At 43.8% G+C, this 19,809-nt stretch overlaps 1 protein-coding gene across 11 annotated transcripts in view; it reads right to left on the reverse strand.

The window, feature by feature from the left end:
- scarb1 (scavenger receptor class B, member 1) overlaps positions 1-19,809 on the reverse strand; it is a 142,125-nt gene that overhangs the window by 63,093 nt on the left and 59,223 nt on the right. For 5 of the 11 annotated variants that reach the window (XM_052031744.1, XM_052031739.1, XM_052031738.1 and 2 more), the window contains 5 exons: positions 11,088-11,291; positions 8,770-8,865; positions 5,343-5,458; positions 2,222-2,388; positions 801-919 (listed from right to left, as the gene is read on the reverse strand). The exons of 1 other annotated variant lie outside the window; for it this stretch is intronic. In XM_052031744.1, the coding sequence (XP_051887704.1) occupies positions 801-919; positions 2,222-2,388; positions 5,343-5,458; positions 8,770-8,865; positions 11,088-11,291 (702 nt within the window). The remainder of the gene's footprint in view (positions 1-800; positions 920-2,221; positions 2,389-5,342; positions 5,459-8,769; positions 8,866-11,087; positions 11,292-19,809) is intronic. 5 more of the 11 variants (XM_052031742.1, XM_052031745.1, XM_052031740.1 and 2 more) reach the window with 4 other exon arrangements.

The following is a 19,809-nucleotide window of genomic DNA, read 5'->3' on the forward strand; positions in this document are numbered from 1 at the left end:
TTTACATGACCTTCAGCAAGGCCTTTGACAAGCAGCCACATCGAAGACTGGTCCAAAAGATTATAGAGCCCATGGGATCCAGGACAAGTCGGCAAATTTAATCCAAAACTGGCATCATAATGGGAGACAGGGTGATGGTGGAGGGTGTGATTGGAAGCTGATGACCACCAGTGTATCACAGGGATTAGTGCCTGGACCCTTACTGCTCATTACATACATTAACAATTTGGATAAGAATCTAGGGGATTTGATTAGTAATTTCACAGATGGCATGAAAATTGGTGACTCAATAGTGAGCATGGGAGCCTTCAGGACAAAGGTGATCAATTTTTAAGATAGTAGAATAATGGTAGATGCAATTTAATCCGATAAGTGAATTTTGGGAGGACTAACATTATTTCACCCAGTGCAGGTCCTGTACAATCTACAAACGCAACTATCCTTAGCCCTCCAGCTGTAAACAAAATCTTTGCCATCAACGAGTTGATGTTTCAGGTTGAAGACCCGTTGTCAGATGACCTGTTAAGTTTTTCCAGCATTTTCTGTTTCTCCTTTAGATTTCTAGTATACACAACTGTATATAAAACTGAAAATGTTTTCAATAAATTTAGCTCCATGTTTTGGTCATACTAACACACCAGGTTATTTTGCTTCAAAAGGGGAAATTACATCCTAAATTTCATGCTTACTTAACACAACTTGTCTCTTAAGAGTCTGTAAATAGGATTAAATTAATTAAGGAAACATCATTCCTCAAGACAATGTTCCATTCTAATCACCACTGATTTAGCAGATCTTACAGGGTGGATATCAATGAACAGCGCATGGTCTCTCTCATTGGGGTGTAATCCATCAACAGCCTCCCACAGCACAGGATCGGCATTGTAGAAGTGAGGATGTGAGATGAAGACTTGGGAATCTAAAAAAAATGAAAGAACAAAACCTAAAGCCTCATTTCACTCAGAACAAGCAAGCTACAAAATGCATCAATGAATACCACATACATACGGCCAGTTTCGGAAAGAACTGGAGATGAAGAGATAAGAAAACAAGGTGTGTTTGTGGAACAAGGATTTTGTGCGCAGAAATTAATAAACCAAAACAAATTGGCTCCATTTTGAATTATTTTATAAGCAGAGTCACATGGAAATAGGCCCTTTGGTCCTCCAAATCTGTACCCACTCTTCCATTAATCCTACCCGAATCCATTTTATTCTCCTCACATTCTCATCAACTCCTCCCAGATTCGAACACTCCTCCACATACCAGGGCCAATTTTCAGTGGCCAATTAACCCGCGCATCTTTGGGATGTGGGAGGAAATTGGAGACATGAGAAAATTCAACAAGTCACAGGGAGAACATGCAAACTCCACGCAGATAGCGTTGGAGGTTAGGCATGAACCCAGATCTCTGGAACTGAAAGCAGCAGCACCAACATCTGTACCACTGTGACACTCCCCCCCCATGCCCTGCATGTGAGCTACCTGTGCCCTGCAATGTTCCTGCATCTTTCTGTCATTTCCTTCTCCATCTCCTTTCTGTTATTTAGTTGCCTATAGTACTCACTCAGCTGTGTAATCACTCTTCTTACAGTCAGAGTTATACAGTATGGAAACAGGCCCTTTGGCCCAACTCATCCATACCGACCAAGATGCCTACCCGAGCTAGTCCCATTTGCCTGTATTTGGCCTGCATCCCTCTAAACTTTCCCTATTTCCTTTTTTTCTCTCTCCTCCCCTCCCACCATGGGACACCTGCCTCCATATCTATAACCCATCCCCTAATGGATCTGCTCTCCCCTCCTCCCCCGCATCTGCCTATCACTATCTCTTACCTGCATCTACCTATCACCACCTGGTGTCCACCCCGCCTCCCCTCTTTTGTCTACCTACCACTACTCTGTTTTTCCCCCTGTATATTGAGCTTCCCCTTTTCCTATCTTCAGTCCTGACCTGAAACGTTGACACTGTTTTTCTCCACAGATGCTGCCTGGCCTGCTGAGTTCCTCCAGCATCTTGTTGTTTGTTCATCTAGATTCCAGCATCTGCAGTCCTTTGTTTCTCTTTCCTATCCATGTACCTGTCTAAATGCCTTCTAAACATTGTAATTATACCCACCTCTACCACTTCCTCTGGTAGCTTGTTTCATATCCCCATCACCTCTGATAAGCCAAATAGATCAGAGCATTCCTGGTGAGTACATAGACACCAAGGTACTCACTGTGTCTGCATGTGCTGACGTTTAGAACCCCGGACTGCCTACATGGACAGAAGCCTTGGTTGGGAGGGTACACAGTTCCATTTGCAAACATCGTCTTCGGGGCAACATAACGGAACGATGGTATATCAAATGTCCAACCAGATTTCTGAAACACTAGTTCCAATGTTCTGTTTATTCAAAATAGGCAGTTTAATAATGTTGTTGCAAAATATCTTTATACAAATCAGAGTAAATGTTCTTCTCACAATAGTTGCATTCAAACTCTCAACACAATCAAGGATAGATTCTTGATAGAGTTGTTTCCCCAGAGTAGGGGAGTCCAAAACTAGGGGGCATAGATTTAGGGTGACAGGAGAAAGATTTAAAAGGAACCTGAGGGGCAACCTTTTTCACACAGAGGGTGGTGAGTATATGGAACGAGCTGCAGAGGACGTGGTTGAAGCAGGTATAACACTATCATTTAAGCAGCACTTGGATAGGTACATGGAGGGGTGGGGCTTGGAGGGATATGGGCCAAATGCAGGAAATTGGCTCTAGCTGGGTAGCACGGTGGTTGGCATGGACTGGATGGGCTGAAGGGCCTGTATCCCTGCTGTATTGCTCTATGACTCTATGACAGATACATGGAATGGTCAGGCCACACTTGGGGTATTGTTCACAGTTCTGGTTGCCACACTACAGGAAGGATATGGAAGCAACACAGAGTGCAGGATTGATTCACCAGGATGTTGCCTGGAATGGAGGGCTGTAGTTATAAGGAGATTTTGGATAGGCTGGGATTGTTCTCACTGGGATGGAGGTGGCTGAGGGACGACCTTATTGAGATTTATAAGGTTATAAGGGGCATAGATAAGGTGGATGGTCTTTTTCCCCAGGGTAGGAGAGTCTAAAACTAGAAGACATAGGCTTAAGGTGAGGGGGTGAAATTTAAAGGAGATCTGATGGTCAAGTTTTTCCATACAGTGTGGTGGTTGCCTGGAATGAGCTGCCAGAGGTGGTGGTTGAAGCACATACAATTACATTTAAAAGGCATTTGGGCAAATACTTGGGTAGGAAAGGTGTAGAAGGATATGCATCTAATGCAGGCAAGTGGGATTAGCGTAGATAGGCATGGACATATTGGGCCATATGGCCCATTTCCGCACTGTACAGCTCAATGACTGATGAACCAACGCCCCAAACCAGTGCTAGGGATTGCTCCCATATCATCGTCCAATCTGATCATAACTTCCCCTCACAATGAAAACATCGAGCAACTCAGTGTTAGAAAAAGCAGATGGACTGAAAATTAGTCACCATTTTACTGAATGATGGAGTGAGGTCCAGGGGCTCTTGCAGCCTCACAATACCTCAGTCCCATAGGAGGATTTTTTGCATAGCCCCATAGTAATTCCAACCAACACAACTGCACAACATAATCTGCTTCCACCAAATGGGACGAAACCACAAAGTGGGAAACAGGACCTCACGTTTCACTGTTTTCTTCTTCCAATTTACAAGATGCAAAGTGTTTTCCTCAGAGCCTGCAACCTCAGTCCTGCATTTATATGGATCCACAGGCAAGGTCCCGGAGGACTGGTGAGTAGCTAATGTTGTTCCATTATTCAAGAAGGGAAATACAGATAATCCTAGAAACTATAGACCGGTGACTCTCACGTCAGTGGTAGGGAAGCTATTGGAGAGGATTCTTAGGGATAGGATTTATAAGCATTTGGAAAACCATGGCCTAATTAGGGACAGTCAGCATGGCTTTGTGTGGGGCAAGTCATGTCTTACTAACTTGATTGAGTTTTTCCAAGGAGGTGAAGAAGGTAGAGCTGTGGATGTTGTCTACATGGATTTTTGTAAGGTGTTTGACAAGGTCCTTCAGGGGAGGTTCATTCAGAAGATTAAGATGCATGGGATCCACAGTGACTTAGCTATTTGGATTCAGAATTGGCTTGCCCATAGAAGACAGAAGTTAGTGGTCAATGGAACTTATTCTGGATGGAGGTCCGTGACTAGCGGTGTTCTGCAGGGATCCGTACTGGGACCTCTGCTGTTTGTGATGTATATAAATGACCTGGATGAAAATGTGGACGGCTGGGTTATTAGGTTCACAGATGATACATAGATTGGTAGTGTTGTGGATAGTGTAGAGGATTGCCAAAGGATACAGCGGGATATAGATCAGTTGCAGATATGGGCAGAGAAATAGCAGATGGAGTTTAATCCAGCCAAATGTGAGGTGTTGCACTTTGGGAGATCAAATGTAAAGGAACAGTGCACTGTTAATGGCAGGACCCATAACAGTGTTGATGTACAGAGAGATCTTGGGGTCAGGTCCATAGCTCCTTGAAAGTGGCTGCACAGATTGATACAGTGGTAAAAAAAGGCACATGGCTTGCTTGCCTTTATTAGTTGAGGCATTGAGTTCAAGAGTCAGGAAACTACGTTGCAGCTTTATAAAACTCTGGTTAGGCTGCATTTGGAGTATTGCATTCAGTTCTGGTTGCCCCATCACAGGAAGGGTGTGGAGGCTTTGGAGAGGGTGCACCAAGATGCTGCATGGATGAGAGGGTTTGTGCTATAAGGAGAGATTGGACAACTTGGGTTGTCTCCTCTGGAGCAGTGGAGGCTGAGGGGAGATATGATAAAAGTTTATAAGATAGTGAGCAGCATGGATGAAGTAGACAGCCGGTATCTTTATCCCAGGGTCGAACTGTCCAATTCTAGAGGGCATGCATTTAAGGTGAGAAGGGCTAAGTTCAATGGAGACGTGCGGGGCAAGTTTTCTTTTTAGAAACACACAACAGAGTGGTGGGTACCTGGAATGCTGCCAGGGGTGATGGTGGAGGGAAATACGATAGAGACGTTTAAGAAGCTCTTAGATAGCCACATGAATCTGTAGCAGATGGAGGGATACGAACATTGTGTAGGTAGAAGGGATTAGTTTAATTAGGCATTTAATTACTAGTTTAATTAGTGGAGTATGACATCATGGGCCGAAGAGTGTGTTCCTGTGCTGAACTGTTCAATGTTCCATTTAGCCAGCAATGCTTTAAGTCCCACAGGTATGCCAGAGGCAAGATATTTATCAGAAATTATGTGTGATTGAGATCAGTCAATATCATTCCCCTACCTACAAGAATCTGGGCTGTAAAAGGTTAACGAGTCTGATGGAGTGATGAACGGAGGCCACATTTCACCTGCTGTTCCGTTTATCATGTTGCATTGCTCAGAGTGCCAGTAGCTTACCTGGATTGAGGAAAGGGAGACAGTGAGTCAGCATTTGGTATAAAATTTCCTGGCTTTGGACTGCATAACAGCCACTGCACACATGTACCTATCCCCTCCTAACTATAGCCTACCTCAGTTCACTGAAGACTCAGCAACAGGCAGGCAAGGAAACAAAGGACAAGGCAGAGGCAATGACGGGCCGAAGGAAATGGGGAGCAAGAAAAGGTATTTCATTTCTAGCCCTTCTCTTGACCTCAAGAGATAAGAGACAGCCGATGCTGGAATCTGGAGTAACAAACAATCTGCTGGAGGAACTCAGTGGGTGGAGCAGCATCTGTGGTGCGAAAGGAATTGTTGATGTTGAGTCAAAACCCCGCATCAGATTGAAACCTGAAGCGTCAACAATTCCTTTCCTCCCACAGATGATGTTTGGCCCACTGAGTTCCTCCAGCAGACTGTGTTTGCTCTTGATCTCAGGACTTTGCAAAGCATTTTATAGCCAGTGAATCACTTTCTGACATGCAGTCATTGCTACGATGTAGAAACGTGGAGAAGTGCATGGAATAAAGTCAGATCTAACATATAGAGAGGCATTGAGGAAGGAGAAGCAGAGTATAGGATACAAAAGTAGTAAGGTGGATGGGCTAAAGTGCATTTACTTAAATGCAAGAAGCATCAGGAATAAGGGTGATGAACTGCGAGCTTGAATAAATACATGGAACTATGATATTGTGGCTCTTGCAAAGACTTGGCTGTCACCAGGGCAGGAATGGATACTGCATATTTCAGTGTTTTAAAAGGGATAGGGAGGAGTGGAGAAGAGGAGGGGTGACATTATTGGTCAGGGATACTATTACAGCTGCAGAAAGGGTAGGTAATGCGGCAGGATCCTCCTTAGAGTCAGTAATGGGTGGAAGTTAGGAAGAAGAAAGCAGCAGTTACTCTACTGGGAGTATTCCATAGGCCACCTGGTAGCAGCAAGGATACTGAGGAGCAGATCGGGAGGCAGATTTTGGAAAGGCGGCACGGTAGCATAGTGGTTAGCACAACACTATTACAGTGTCAGCGATCGGGGTTCTATTCCCGTCGCTGACTGTAAGGAGTTTGTACGTTCTCCCGTGTCTGCGTGGGTTTCCTCCCACATTCCAAAGACGTATGGGTAGGTTAATTTGGGTTTAAAATGGGCAGCACGGACTTGTTGGGCCGAAAGGGCCTGTTACCACGCTGTAAAAATTTTAAAAAATTAAAAATTTAACTGTTGTTACCATGGGAGACTTCAACTTCCCAAATATTGATTGGCACCTGCTTAGTACCAAAGTGTTAGATGGAGCAGAGTGTTAAGTGCGTCCAGGACGGATTCCTGTCACAGTATGTTGACAGGCCGACTAGAGGGAATGCCATATTAGATCTCGTATTAGGTAATGAACCGGGTCAGGTGACAGGGCAAATTAGGAGGCTATAAGGCTAGAACTTGCGAGTGTGAACTGGGATGACATTTTTGAAGGGAAATGTACTATGGAGATGTGGTCGTTGTTCAGGGATCTTTTGCAGGATGTTAGGGATAAATTTGTACCAGAGAGGCAGAGAAAGAATGTCACCATGGGTGACAAGAGAGGTGGAACATCTAGTTGGGAGGAAGAAGGCAGCATACATAAGGTTTAGGCAGCAGGGATCAGATTGGGCTCTTGAGGAATATAGGCTAGCAAGGAAGGAACTTAAGAAGGGGCTGAGGAGAGCAAGAAGTGGACATGAAAAGGCCTTGGCGAGATGGTAGAGATGTACAAAATATTGGGAGGAATGAGTGGACAGCCAGAGCCTCTCTCCTAGGGCACCAATGCTCAATACAAGAGGGCATGGCTTTAAAATAATGGGTGGGAAATTCAAGGGAGATATCAGAGGATGGTTTTTTACCCAGAGAGTGGTTGGGGCATGGAAATGCACTGCCTGGGGCAGTGGTGGAGGCAGGTACATTGGTCAAGTTCAAGAGATTACTAGATAAGCTTATGGAGGAATTTAAAATAGAGCGATATGTGGGAGGAAGGGGTTAGATAGTCTTAGGCGAGGTTTAAAGGTCGGCACAACATTGTGGGCCAAAGGGCCTGTATTGTGCTGTACCGTTCTATGTTCTATTGCTCTAATATCAGGTGAAATCTAGGTCAGTCTCCCCAGGGTGTTGCAATGTTACACAAGAAGCCAGTTTGCAATCATCTTAATTCTGAAGTCTGCAAGGAATGGAAATTGTCCAGGTCTAGGATTACCAGGCTCACAGCAAGGACTCTTTAGTGTTTTCACAAGAGCAGGGTTTTTGTTTTATTATAGAAAAATGCCTTCATGGAATCATAGAAGTTTCCAGTGCAGGTGGTGGTTATCAGCTCATCACATCCATTCCACCAAAGCTGGACTCTAGGTTCACTCCATTTCCCAGTTGTTGTCCAGAAGTTGCAGATTATTATGGCTGTTTGAGGTGCTCATCCAGAGATCCTCAAATCTAGTTCCTCCAATACTTTCAGGCAGTGAGTTCTCACTAAAGTCACATCTTCTCAGCACCTCCCTGATCCCACTACCAATGTAGTTAATGAACAGTTAACAAAAAATAAATGCTTATGTCTGCTGTTTAGACCTCTCATTATTTTAAAAAGTTCAGTTAAATCTTCCCCCTGCCTTAGCAGTGTTGCTCTTAACCATAATCCTCCATCCCACCATTATAAATCTCCCTGGGCCTTCTTACCACATTCTTTAGGTAATGTGATGACTGGAGCTGTAAACAACATTCTACTGAGGCCCCAACTAGTGCTTTATGTGATCCATTATGATCCCAGTAGTTGTGTTCTATTCAGTCCATCTCCATGGAGATTAAGGATTGTGCTTGCTAAATAAGTGTTTGGACTGTAAAGTCAACCAAGAAGATAATCAGACTTCAACTCAAGTGGATGTAAAGTAAATCCAAATACAAGATTTCCCCATTGCAATGAGATGACGTATGCAGATCCCAAGTACAATTCTGATCTGTAAAGAAAAAGTGGCTCCTTCAGTTATAGTGCAGAAGGAGACTAATCAGTTCATCAAGCCTCCATTGTGTCTCTGCCAAAGTCCCATTTCCCAGTTCTTTCACAAAATCCTGACATTTTTCTCCCTCATTTTCCATAGTGAAAATCACAATTAAACCCAAAAGAAATGGTAATGGTAAAGGAGTGGTAAAGAAAAAATGGTACCACTTCTTTCCACTTGAATCCAGAAGTAACGGTAAAGAACTGGATGGAAAATGCAAGAGCTTCAGTGGGCAATGATACAGCAAGATCGCCTCAAAGACAAATTCATGATTTACAAACCTCTTTTGCACCATTCCAATTATCCACTACATGAACTTTGGTGATATTATCAACTCCTGTATAAACAGTGAATAACCCAGTATCTGAGTTGTTCATCTGTAAAGAAATGAGAAAATTGACATCAATAACTACTTTTTCATGCAATATTAAGACCTACAATTCAATTCTCTGAGCTTCTTAGAAGTTGCAAAAAAAACAATTACTACAGAGAAAGTCTGTTTGGTTAATCCAGTACATCACAACAACCATCTTCTGCCAAATCTAGTTAGGCCCTGATCTAACAATGGGATAGAGCAGGTCTCCTTAAGGACCAGTGTGGTCACCTGTGTGTGGAGCCACAGGAAATGGGCGAGATCTTAAATGAATACCTCTCGTCTATATTTACCATGGAGAAAGTCATGGAAGCTAGCAAGTTCAGGCAAGAGAAAGGTGACATCCTAAAACATGATTGACATTACGAAAGAGGTGGTGTTGGCAGTCTTGAAGCACATAAAGGTTCATAAATTCCCAGGGCCTGGCCAGGTGTATCCAGGAACACTGTGGAAAGCAAGGGAAGAAATTGCTGGGGCCCAGGCAGAGATATTTGTATCTTCATTAGCCATGGGCGAGGTATCGGAAGACTGGAGGTTGGCTAATGTTTATTTAAGGAGGACAGCAAGGACAAGTCAGGGAACTATAGGCAGGTGAGCCTTACATTAGTGGTGGGAAAGTTCCTGTAGGGAATTCTGAGGGACAGGATTTATTTGCATTTGGAAAGTCAAGGACTGATTCAGCACCACTTTGTGAGTGGGAAACTGTGTCACAAATGTGATGAGTTTTTGTTTTTGAAGAGGTGACCAAGAGGATTGATGCTGGCAGGGCTGTAGATAAGATTTCTTTATTAGTCACAGGTACATTGAAATACAATGAAATGCATCTTTACGTAGAATGTTCTAGGGGCAGCCCACAAGTGTCGCCACGCTTCCAGCGCCAACATAGCATGCCCACAACGTTCTAACCCATGTGTCTTTGGAATGTGGGAGGAAACCAGAGCCCCCAGAGGAAACCCATGCAGACATGGGGAGAACGTACAAACTCCTTACAGACACCAGCCGGAATTGAACCCAGGTCGCTGACGCTGTAATAGCATTATGCTAACCACTATGCTACCGTGCAGTCTACACAAACGTTTGAGGCTTTTGACAAGGTTGCATGTGGTAGGCTAGTCCAGAAGGTGAGATCACATGTGATCCAGGGTGAGCTGGCCAATTGGATACAAAATTGGCTTGGTGGTAGGAGTCAGAGGGTTGTAGTGAAGAGTAGGTTGCAGATTGGAGCACTGTGACCAGTGGTGTGCTGCAGGGGTCATTGCTGGGTCTTCTGTTGTTTGTCATCTATATTAAAAATTGGGAAATGTTGGCGGCATGATTAGCATGTTTGCAGATAATACCAAAGTTGCTAATATAGTGGACAGTGAAGAAGGTTGTCTAAGTTTACAGCAGGGTTTAGATCAACTAGAAAAGTGAGCAAGGGAACAGCAGATGGAGTTTAACTTGGACAAATGTGAAATAATGCATTTTGGCAAGTTACACCAGGGCAGAACACACACAGTGAACAGCACCCTGGGGAGTGCTGTAGAACAGAGAGACCTAGCAGAACAAGTATATAATTCTCTGGAAGTGACGACGCAGGTAGACAGGGTGGTGAAGGTGTATGGCACAACTGCCTTCATTGAGTGCAAGAGTTGGAACATCATATTACAGCTGTAGAAGGCATTGGTGAGACCACACTTGAGTATTGTGTGCAGTTCCGTACAGAAATATTTAAAAATGAAAAGGAAAAATTATTTAAAAACTGAAAGCATAATAAAAGGCTGCACCGTGGCACAGCTTGCAGAGCCACTGCCTCACATCTCCAGTGACCTGGGTTCAATCCTGACCTCCAGTACTGTCTGTGTGGAGTTTGCATGTTCTCTGTGACCATATGGGTTTCCTCCAATGCTTTGCTTACCTTCCACATCCCAGAGACCTGCCAGTTGCTAGGTTAATTGGTCACTGTAAATTGCCCCAAACATGTGGATGAATGGTAGAGTTTGTGGGGAGAATAAAATGGGTTAGTGTGCAATTAGTGTAGAATTAGTGTACAAGTACTTGAAGGTTGTCATGGAGTAAATGGGCCGAAGGGCCTGTTTCCATGCTCTCTCTTGAATTGACAATACGACTCTAATGATCACCAGACAGCTGAGAAAGAAAGTAGTTTTTGACTAATCTCATTGAATTGTGTTAAGCAGCAGGTTAGACCAGAGGTACTTCCTAATTATCTGGATTAAGTATACAAACCTCAGCAAACAACCCAAACTTTCCTTTAAATGGGATAATGCCTGGAAATATTCGATTAAGGAAGTCAATGAGTGGATCATCATATCCCCACATTATCTCCTTCACAGACTTCTTAATAAATGGAGTCTCTTTAAAGGTCTTCAAGGCTGTGCTGAAGATAAATTTCAATGCATAGGGCAAGTCTTCAGCCATTAAAGCTGCACCCTGAAATTAAAAGCATTTTAAGTACATTTAAAACATTATATTCATTGTATTAAAACAACCCATTCCTGGTTGCTTTTTCCTTCAGTTGATGGATTCGTTGATATCTACAGATAAACATCTAATGATCCTAAACACAAGTGAACACTGGTCCTAACAATGGAAAGCCTGGAGAGAGCAGATGAATTAGGCTGTATTTTGAATCATCTTCACTGTAGAAGATACAAGTAACATCCCAGAAATATTTCAAAGTTGGGAATTGGAAGAAAGCAAAGAAAATTACTCAGGGGGAAAAAAATAAAATCAGGGAAGTGGTACTGCACAAATTGTTGGAGCTACAGACTGAAAAGTCCCCAGGTCCTAATGGACTTTGCCCTAGGATCTTAAACGTGACTGGTGAGATAGTTGATGCTTCTGTTTTAATTTTCCCAACATTCCCTAGATTTGGGGAAGGATCCATCAGTTTAGAAAATGGAAAGTCTAATTCCTTAATTCAAAAGTGGTGTCACAAAGCAAGAAACTACAGATAGAGCAAACTTCAGGAAACTTTCCCCATATCAGAGGTAGATTAAACTAGCAGACATAGATTTAGAGTAAGAGGCAAGAGATTGCGAGGGGATCGGAGAGGGACCTTTTACACCCAGAATAGAGAGTACCTGGAATACAGTGCCGGAGAGAGTGATGGAAGCAGAGTCACTGATAACATTTAACAAGAGTCTAGACAAGAAGGCAATGGACCAAGTGCTGGAAGATGGGATCAATACAGAAGGGTTCCCACTGGTCAGCCTGGACATGGTGGGCCAAACGGTCTATTTCCATGCTGTGTGACCATGGCACTTGGCAGCTGTACTAAACTATCTTGAATGATATTACATTTGAGAATTAAAAATAATCATGGTGTCATAGAGCCACAGAATATGGAAACTGGCCATTCAACTGAGCCTGCACAATGACCATCTATACTAATCCCATATTATTCTATTTCCATCAACTCCAACACCAGACTCCATTGCTCATTTACACACTAGAGGCAATTTACAGTGACCAGTTAGCTTACAAACCTGCAGCATGAGGGGGAGGAAACCCACACAGTCATAGGAATAACTAAAGATTCCACACAGACAGCATTGGAGGCAGGTTTGGACCCAGGTCACGGAGCCCAGAGACAGCAGCTCTACCAGCTGTACCACTGTGATGCAATGATCAGGCAAAGTTCAACGTGGTTTTGCAGAAGGCAAATTTCTCAGGGTAGCCCTCAGTCTCTTCTGCTCAGTTTTCTCTCTAGTGAAAACAAACCCAGCCTCTTCTTATAACTTAAATGCTCCAATCCAGTCAACATCCTGGTGAATCTCCTCTGCACTCTCTCCAGTGCAATCGCATCCTTCCAATAGTGGGTGACCAGAATGACACAACACTCCAGGTGCAGTCTAACCAGTTTCCTTTTTCTGGGATCTATGATCACTCTGTTCATCAACATTCCCTAGGGCTCCATCGTTTACTGTGTGCATTCTATTCTCCTTTCACACCTTACATTTGTCAGGATTAAATTCATCTGCCATTGCTTTGCCCAATTTTCCAGCTGATCAATATCACTGCAGCCCAAGACAATCCCCCTTGCTATCTACAACACAAATGTCCATGTAATCTGCAAACTTACTAATCGTACTTCCTACATTCACATCCGAGTTGTTAATGTACATCACAAACATCAAGGGTCACAGCACCAACCCTTACGGTACACTGCTAGTCACAGATTTCCAATCAGAAAAACAACCTTCCAACTTGTAGTCACTATTACTAAGGAGAAGGTGCTTGGGAAACTGAAAGGTCTGAAGGTAGATAAATCACCTGGACCAGATGGACTACAGCCCAGTGTTCTGAAAGAGGTAGATGAAGAGATTGCAGAGGCATTAGTAGTGATCTTTCAAGAATCACTAGATTTGGGAATGGTTCCAGAGGACTGGAAAATACCAAATGTCGTTCCACTCTTTAAGAAGGGAGGAGGCAAAAGAAAGGAATTTATAGGCCAGTTAGCCTGACTTCAGTGGTTGATAAGATAAGAGTCCATTATTAAGGATGAGGTTTCAGGGTACTTGGAAGCACATGATAAAATAGGCCGAAGTCAAGATGGTGCCCTTAAGGGGAAATCTTGCCTGACAAATCTGTTGGAATTCTTTGAGGAAGTAGCAGGCAGGATAGACAAAGGAGAGTCAGTGGATGTTGTTTACTTAGATTTTCAGAAGGCCTTTGACAAGACGCCGCACATGACGCTGCTTTAGGGTGAAAGGGGAAAGGTTTAGGGGGAAACATTAGAGGGAACTTCTTCACTCAAAGAGTGGTGGGAGTGTGGAATGGGCTGCCATCTGATGTGGTAAATACCAGCTCGCTCTTAACTTTTAAGAATAAATTGGATAGATACATGGACGAGAAAGGTCTGGATGGGTATGGGCTGGGGGCAGGTAAATGGAACTAGCAGAATAATGTTTTGGCACAGACTAGAAGGGCCAAATGGCCTGTTTTCTGTGCTGTAGTTTTCTATGGTTCTAAACAAGATATTACAGGAAAGGTACTAGCATGGATAGAAGATTAGCTGACTGGCAGAAGGCAAAGAGTGGGAATAAAGGGGCCTTTTCTGGTTGGCTGCCAGAGACTAGTGGTGTTCCGCAGGGGTCAGTATTGCGTCTGCTACTTTTCACGTTATATGTTAATGATCTGAACAACGGAATCGATGGCTTTGTGGCCAAATTTGCGGATGATACAAAAACAGGTAGGGGGCAGGTAGTGTTGAGGAAGCAGGGAGTCTGCAGAGGACTTGGACAGGTTGGGAGAATGGGCAAAGAAGTGGCAGATAAATACAGTGTAGGGAAGATAAGATATCTTTATTAGTCACATGTACATCGAAACACAGTGAAATTCATCTTTTACGTAGTGTTCTGGGGGCAGCCCGCAAGTGTCGCCACACTTCCAGCGCCAACATAGCATGCCCACAACTTCCTAACCTGTCTTTGGAATGTGGGAGGAAACCGGAGCACCCGGAGGAAACCCACACAGACACGGGAAGAACGTACAAACTCCTTACAGATGGTGGCCAGAATTGAACTCGGGTCATTGGCACAGTGAAGTGTTATGCTAACCGCTACACTACTGTGCCTGCCCAAGTGTACGGTCATGAACTTTGGTAGAAGTAATAAAAGGCATAGACAATTTTCTAAACTGGGAATGAATTCAGAAAGAGGCGCAAAGGGACTTGGGAGTCCTAGTGCAGGATTTCCTAAAGGTTAACTTGCAGACTGAGTCGGTAGTAAGGAAGGCAAATGCAATGTCAGCATTCATTTTGAGAGGGCTAGAATATAAAAGCAAGGATGTAATGCTGAGGCTTTATAAGGCACATTTAGAGAATTGTGAGTAGTTTTGGGCCCCATATCTAAGGAAGGATGTGCTGGCATTGGAGAGGGTCTAGAAGAGGTTTACAATGAACTTGGGAATGAAAGGGTTAATGTATGAGCAGCATTTGATGTCTCTGGACCTGTCCTCACTGCAGTTTAGAAGGATGAAGGGGGGATCTCATTGAAACCTACCAAATATTGAAAGACCTGGATACAATGGACATGGAGAGTATGTTTCCAGTAGTGGGAGAGTCTAGGACCAGAGGGCACAGCATCAGAATAAAGGGCATCCCTTCAGAAAAGAGATGAGGAGGAATTTCTTTAGCCAGCGGGTGGTGAATCTGTGGAATTCATTGCCACAGACAGCTGTGGAGGCCAAGTCGTTGGGTATATTTAAAGTGGAAGTTGAAAGGTTCTTGATTCGTAAGGGTGTCAAAGGTTACGGGGAGAAGGCAGGAGAATGGGGTTGAGAGCGAAAAATAAGTGAGCTCTGATCGAATGGTGGAGCAGACTCAATGGGCCGAATGGCCTAATTCTGCTCCTATGTCCTTTGGTCTTCCACTGTCACCCTCTGCCTCCCATTGCCAAGCCAATTTTGGACCTGATTTGCCAGCTTTCCCTGGATCTCACAGGCTCTCACCTTTTGGATCAGCCTAAAATCTGGAACCTTGTCAAAGGCCTTTCTGAAGTACATGTAGACAACATCTACTGCACTGTGCTCATCCATGTACTCAGTTAGCTCTTCAAAAAATTTTATCAAATTAGTGAGTCAGGATTTTCCACTTGTTACATCTTGGTAAACAAGAAAAAACATTTATACCTAATTTAGAATCATGGAGTCACATAGCAAGGAAACAGACCCTTCAGCCCAACTGGTCCATGCCAACCAAGATGCCCATCTAAGCCAGTCCCATTTGCTGACATTTGGCCCATATCCCTCTGAAACTTTCCTACCCATGTGCCTGTCCAAATGCCTTTTAAATGTCATTAATGTACCTGCCTCAACCACTTCCTCTGGTAACTCATTCCATATACATACCATTCTCGGGTGAAAAAGTTGCCCCTCAGGTTCCTATTAAATATTTCCCCTCTCACCTATGCCCTCTAGTTTTTGATTCCCCTTCCCCAGGAAGAAGACTGTGTATTCACCATATGCCCTTCATGATTTTATACACCTCTATAAGATCACCCTCTACACCCCTGTGCTCCAAGGAATAAGGTTCTAGCCTGTCCAACCTCTCCGTCACTGTTTCCTGTTAGCCAGCCAATCTTTTATCCATGCCAATAGGTTATCTCCTGCACCACCAATTTGTAAAACTTGTGGAAACCCCGTTCCCAGGCTTCTTTTCAATTTACCATGGCACCATGTGTTACATGACTAAAAGGAGAGTGGGAAACAGCTGCCCCCCCCCCCCCACCCCAGTTTAAAAGCAGAATGGGAACAGGGTTGGATTTAACAAGCATGTGGAAAACAACACCTGGTACACCAAGATGCTGAACCACTGGGTGGTTTATATGGATTATCAGAGTTTCACTATAATTAGTAAAATTAATGACTTATCCAGGTACATAGGGCATTGATGAGACCATATCTAGTATACAGGACTGGTCTCCTTATTTAAAGTGATATATTAATGAGTTGGAAGCAGTTCAGAGGAGGTTGACTGGACTGATACCTGGAATAGGCAAGTTGTTCTATGAAGAGTGGTTGGAGAGGCTAGACTTGTATCCAGTGGAGTTTAAGGAGCGAGAGCGATTGAAGCATAATAGATATTCAGCGGTCTCGACGGGAATGCAGAGAGGACATTTCCTCTTGTTGGAGAAGCTAGAACTAAAGGTCATTGTTTACAAATTAGAGGTCGGCATTAATGATTACATTAACAGTTTGGAAGAGGGGATCGTGTGAGGTCTATCTAAATTTGCTGATGACATTAAACTGAGTGGTAAAGCAAATTGTGCAGAGGATGTGGAGAGTCTGCAGAGAGGTATAGATAGGTTCAGTGAGTGAGCAAGGGTCTGGCAGATGGAGTACAATGTTGGTAAATGTGTGGTCATCCACTTTGGAAGGAAAAATAGAAGATTAGATCATTACTTTAATGGTGAAAGATTGCACCACGCTGTTGTGCAGAGGACTTGGGAGTGCTTGTGCATGAATCGCAAAAGGTTGGTTTGCAGGTGCAACAGGTTACCAATAAGGCAAATGGAATGTTGGCCTTCATTGCTAGATTGAATTTAAGAGCAGGGAGGTTATGCTGCAACTGTACAGGGTACTGGTGAGGCTGCACCTGGAGTACTGCGTGCAGTTCTGGTCTCCTTACTTGAGAAAAGACATACTGGCTTTGAAGACGGTGCAGAGGGGGGATCACCAAGTTAGTTCTGGAGATCAGGGAGTTAGCCTATGAGGAGACATTGAATTGCCTGGTACTATACTCAGTGGAATTCAGAAGAATGAGAGAGGAACTTACAGAAACAAAACAATTATGAAAAGGGTAGATAAGATAGAGTTAGGCAAGTTGTTTCCACTGGTAGATGAGACTGGAACTAGGGGACATCGCCTAGAGATTTGGGGGAGTAGATTTAGGACAGATGAGAAGAAACTGCTTTTCCTAGAGGGTAGTGAATCTGTGGAATTCTCAGCCCAGGGAAGCAGTAGAGGCTCCCTCATTAAATATATTTAAGACACAGTTAGATAGGTTTTTGCATAGTAGGGGAATTAAGGGTTATGGGGAAAAGGCAGCTGGGTTGATCCGAGTCCACGGCCAGATCAGCCATGATCTTATTGAATGGCAGAGCAGGCTCGACAGGCCAGATGACCTTCTCCTGCTCCTATTTCTTGTTTTTCGAGGAGGTTACCAAGAAAGTAGATGAAGGAAAGGCTGTGGATGTTGTCTACATGGACTTTAGTGAGGCCTTTGACAAGGCTCCACATAGGAGGTTAGTTCAGAAGGTTCAGACACTAGGTATCCATGGGAAGGTTGTAAACTGGATTCCAAACTGGCTGTGTGGGAGAAGACAGAGAGTGGTAGTGGATGATTGTTTCTCAGACTGGAGGCCTGTGACTAGTGGTGTGCCTCAGGGATCTGTGCTGGGACCATTGTTGTTTGTTGTCTATATCAATGATCTAGATGATAATGTGGTAAATTGGATCAGTAAGTTTGCTGATGACACTAAGATTGGAGGCGTTGTGGACAGTGAGGAAGGCTTTCAAAGCTTGCAGAGGGATCTGAACCAACTGGAAAAATGGGCCAGAAAATGGCAGATGGAATTTAATGCAGACAAGTGTGAGGTGTTGCATTTTGGAAGAACAAATCAAGGTAGAACATACACAGTAAACAGTAGGGCACTGAGGAGTGCAGAGGAACAAAGGGATCTGGGAGTTCAGATACATAATTCCCTGAAAGTGGCATCACAGGTAGACTGGGTTGTAAAGAAGGCTTTTGGCATCCTGGCATTCATAAATCAAAGTACTGAGTATAGGAGTTGGGATGTTATGGTGAGGCCAAATTTGGAGTATTGTGCAGTTCTGGTCACCTAACTATAGGAAGGACATCAATAAGATTGAAAGAGTGCAGAGAAGATTTACTAGAATGTTGCTGGGTCTTCAGGAGTTGAGGTACAGGGAAAGATTGAACAGGTTAGGACTTTATTCCTTGGAGTGTAGAAGAATGAGGGGAGATTTGATAGAGATTTACAAAATTATGAGGGGTATAGCAGAGTTAATGCGAGTAGGCTTTTTCCACCCAGATTAGGAGAGATAAGTATGAGAGGACATGGCTTTAGGGTGAAAGGGCAAAGATTTAGGGGGAACTTCTTCACTCAAAGAATGGTGGGACTGTGGAACGGGCTGCCATCTGATGTGGTAAATCCAGGCTCACTCTTAAGTTTTAAAAATAAATTGGATAGATACATGGACGGGAGAGGTCTGGAGGGTTATGGACTGGGTGCAGGTAAATGGGACTAGTGGAATGAAGTTTTGGCACAGACTTGAAGGGGCTGTAGTGTTCTATGGTTCTAATCTCAGCTTCGTACATTGCTTCATTTTTTTTTAAACTGTGTGCACATTGGGGGCAAATCTGTTGTCCCTTATTATGTTTGAAATAGAAAAGTAATGAAATATTCCTCACACTTATTTGTTAGACCCATAGAACAATACAGCACAATACAGGCCCTTCGGCCCACCATGTTGTGCCGACCTTTAAACCACGCGCAAGACTATCTAACCCCTTCTTCCCACATATCCCTCTACTTTAAATTCCTCCATATGCTTATCTAACAATCTCTTGAACTTGACCAACGTACCTGCCTCCACCACCACCCCAGGCAGTGCATTTCATGCACCAACCACTTTCTGGGTAAAAATCCTCCCTGATATTTCCCTTGAACTTCCCACCCATTACTTTAAAGCCATGCCCTCTTGTATTGAGCATTGGTGCCCTGGGAAAGAGGCACTGGCTGTCTACTCTATCTACTCCTCTTAATATTTTGTATATCTCAATCATGTCTCCCTCCTCCTCTCCAAAGAGTAAAGCCCTAGCTCTCTTAGTCTCTCCTCATAATCCATACTCTCCAAACCAGGCGGCATCCTGGTAAATCTCCTCTGCACCCTTTCCAACGCTTCCACATCCTTCCTATAATGAAGCGACCAGAACTGGACACAGTACTCTAAGTGTGGTCTAACCAGAGTTTTGTAGAGCTGCATCATTGCCTCGCGGCTCAAACTCGATCCCACGAATTATGAAAGCTATCACCCCATAAGTTTTCTTAACTACCCTATCCACCTGTGAGGCAACTTTCAGGATCTGTGGATATGAACTCCCAGATCCCTCTGCTCCTCCACACTATTCAGAATCCTGCCATTAACTTTGTACTCCGCCTTGGAGTTTGTCCTTCCAAAGTGCACCAGCTCACACTTCTCCAGATTGAACTCCAGCTGCCACTTCTCAGCCCAGTTCTGCATCCTATCAATATCCCTCTGCAATCTTCAACAGTCCTCCACACTATCCAAACACCACTGACCTTTGTGTCATCTGCAGACTTGCTAACCCACCCTTCTACCCCCTCATCTAAGTCATTAATAAATATTACGAAAAGTAGAGGTCCCAGAACTGATCTTTGTGGGACACCACTAGTCACAG

This window comes from Pristis pectinata, chromosome 17, assembly GCF_009764475.1.
Source record: "Pristis pectinata isolate sPriPec2 chromosome 17, sPriPec2.1.pri, whole genome shotgun sequence".
In the NCBI taxonomy this organism is placed as follows: domain Eukaryota; kingdom Metazoa; phylum Chordata; class Chondrichthyes; order Rhinopristiformes; family Pristidae; genus Pristis; species Pristis pectinata.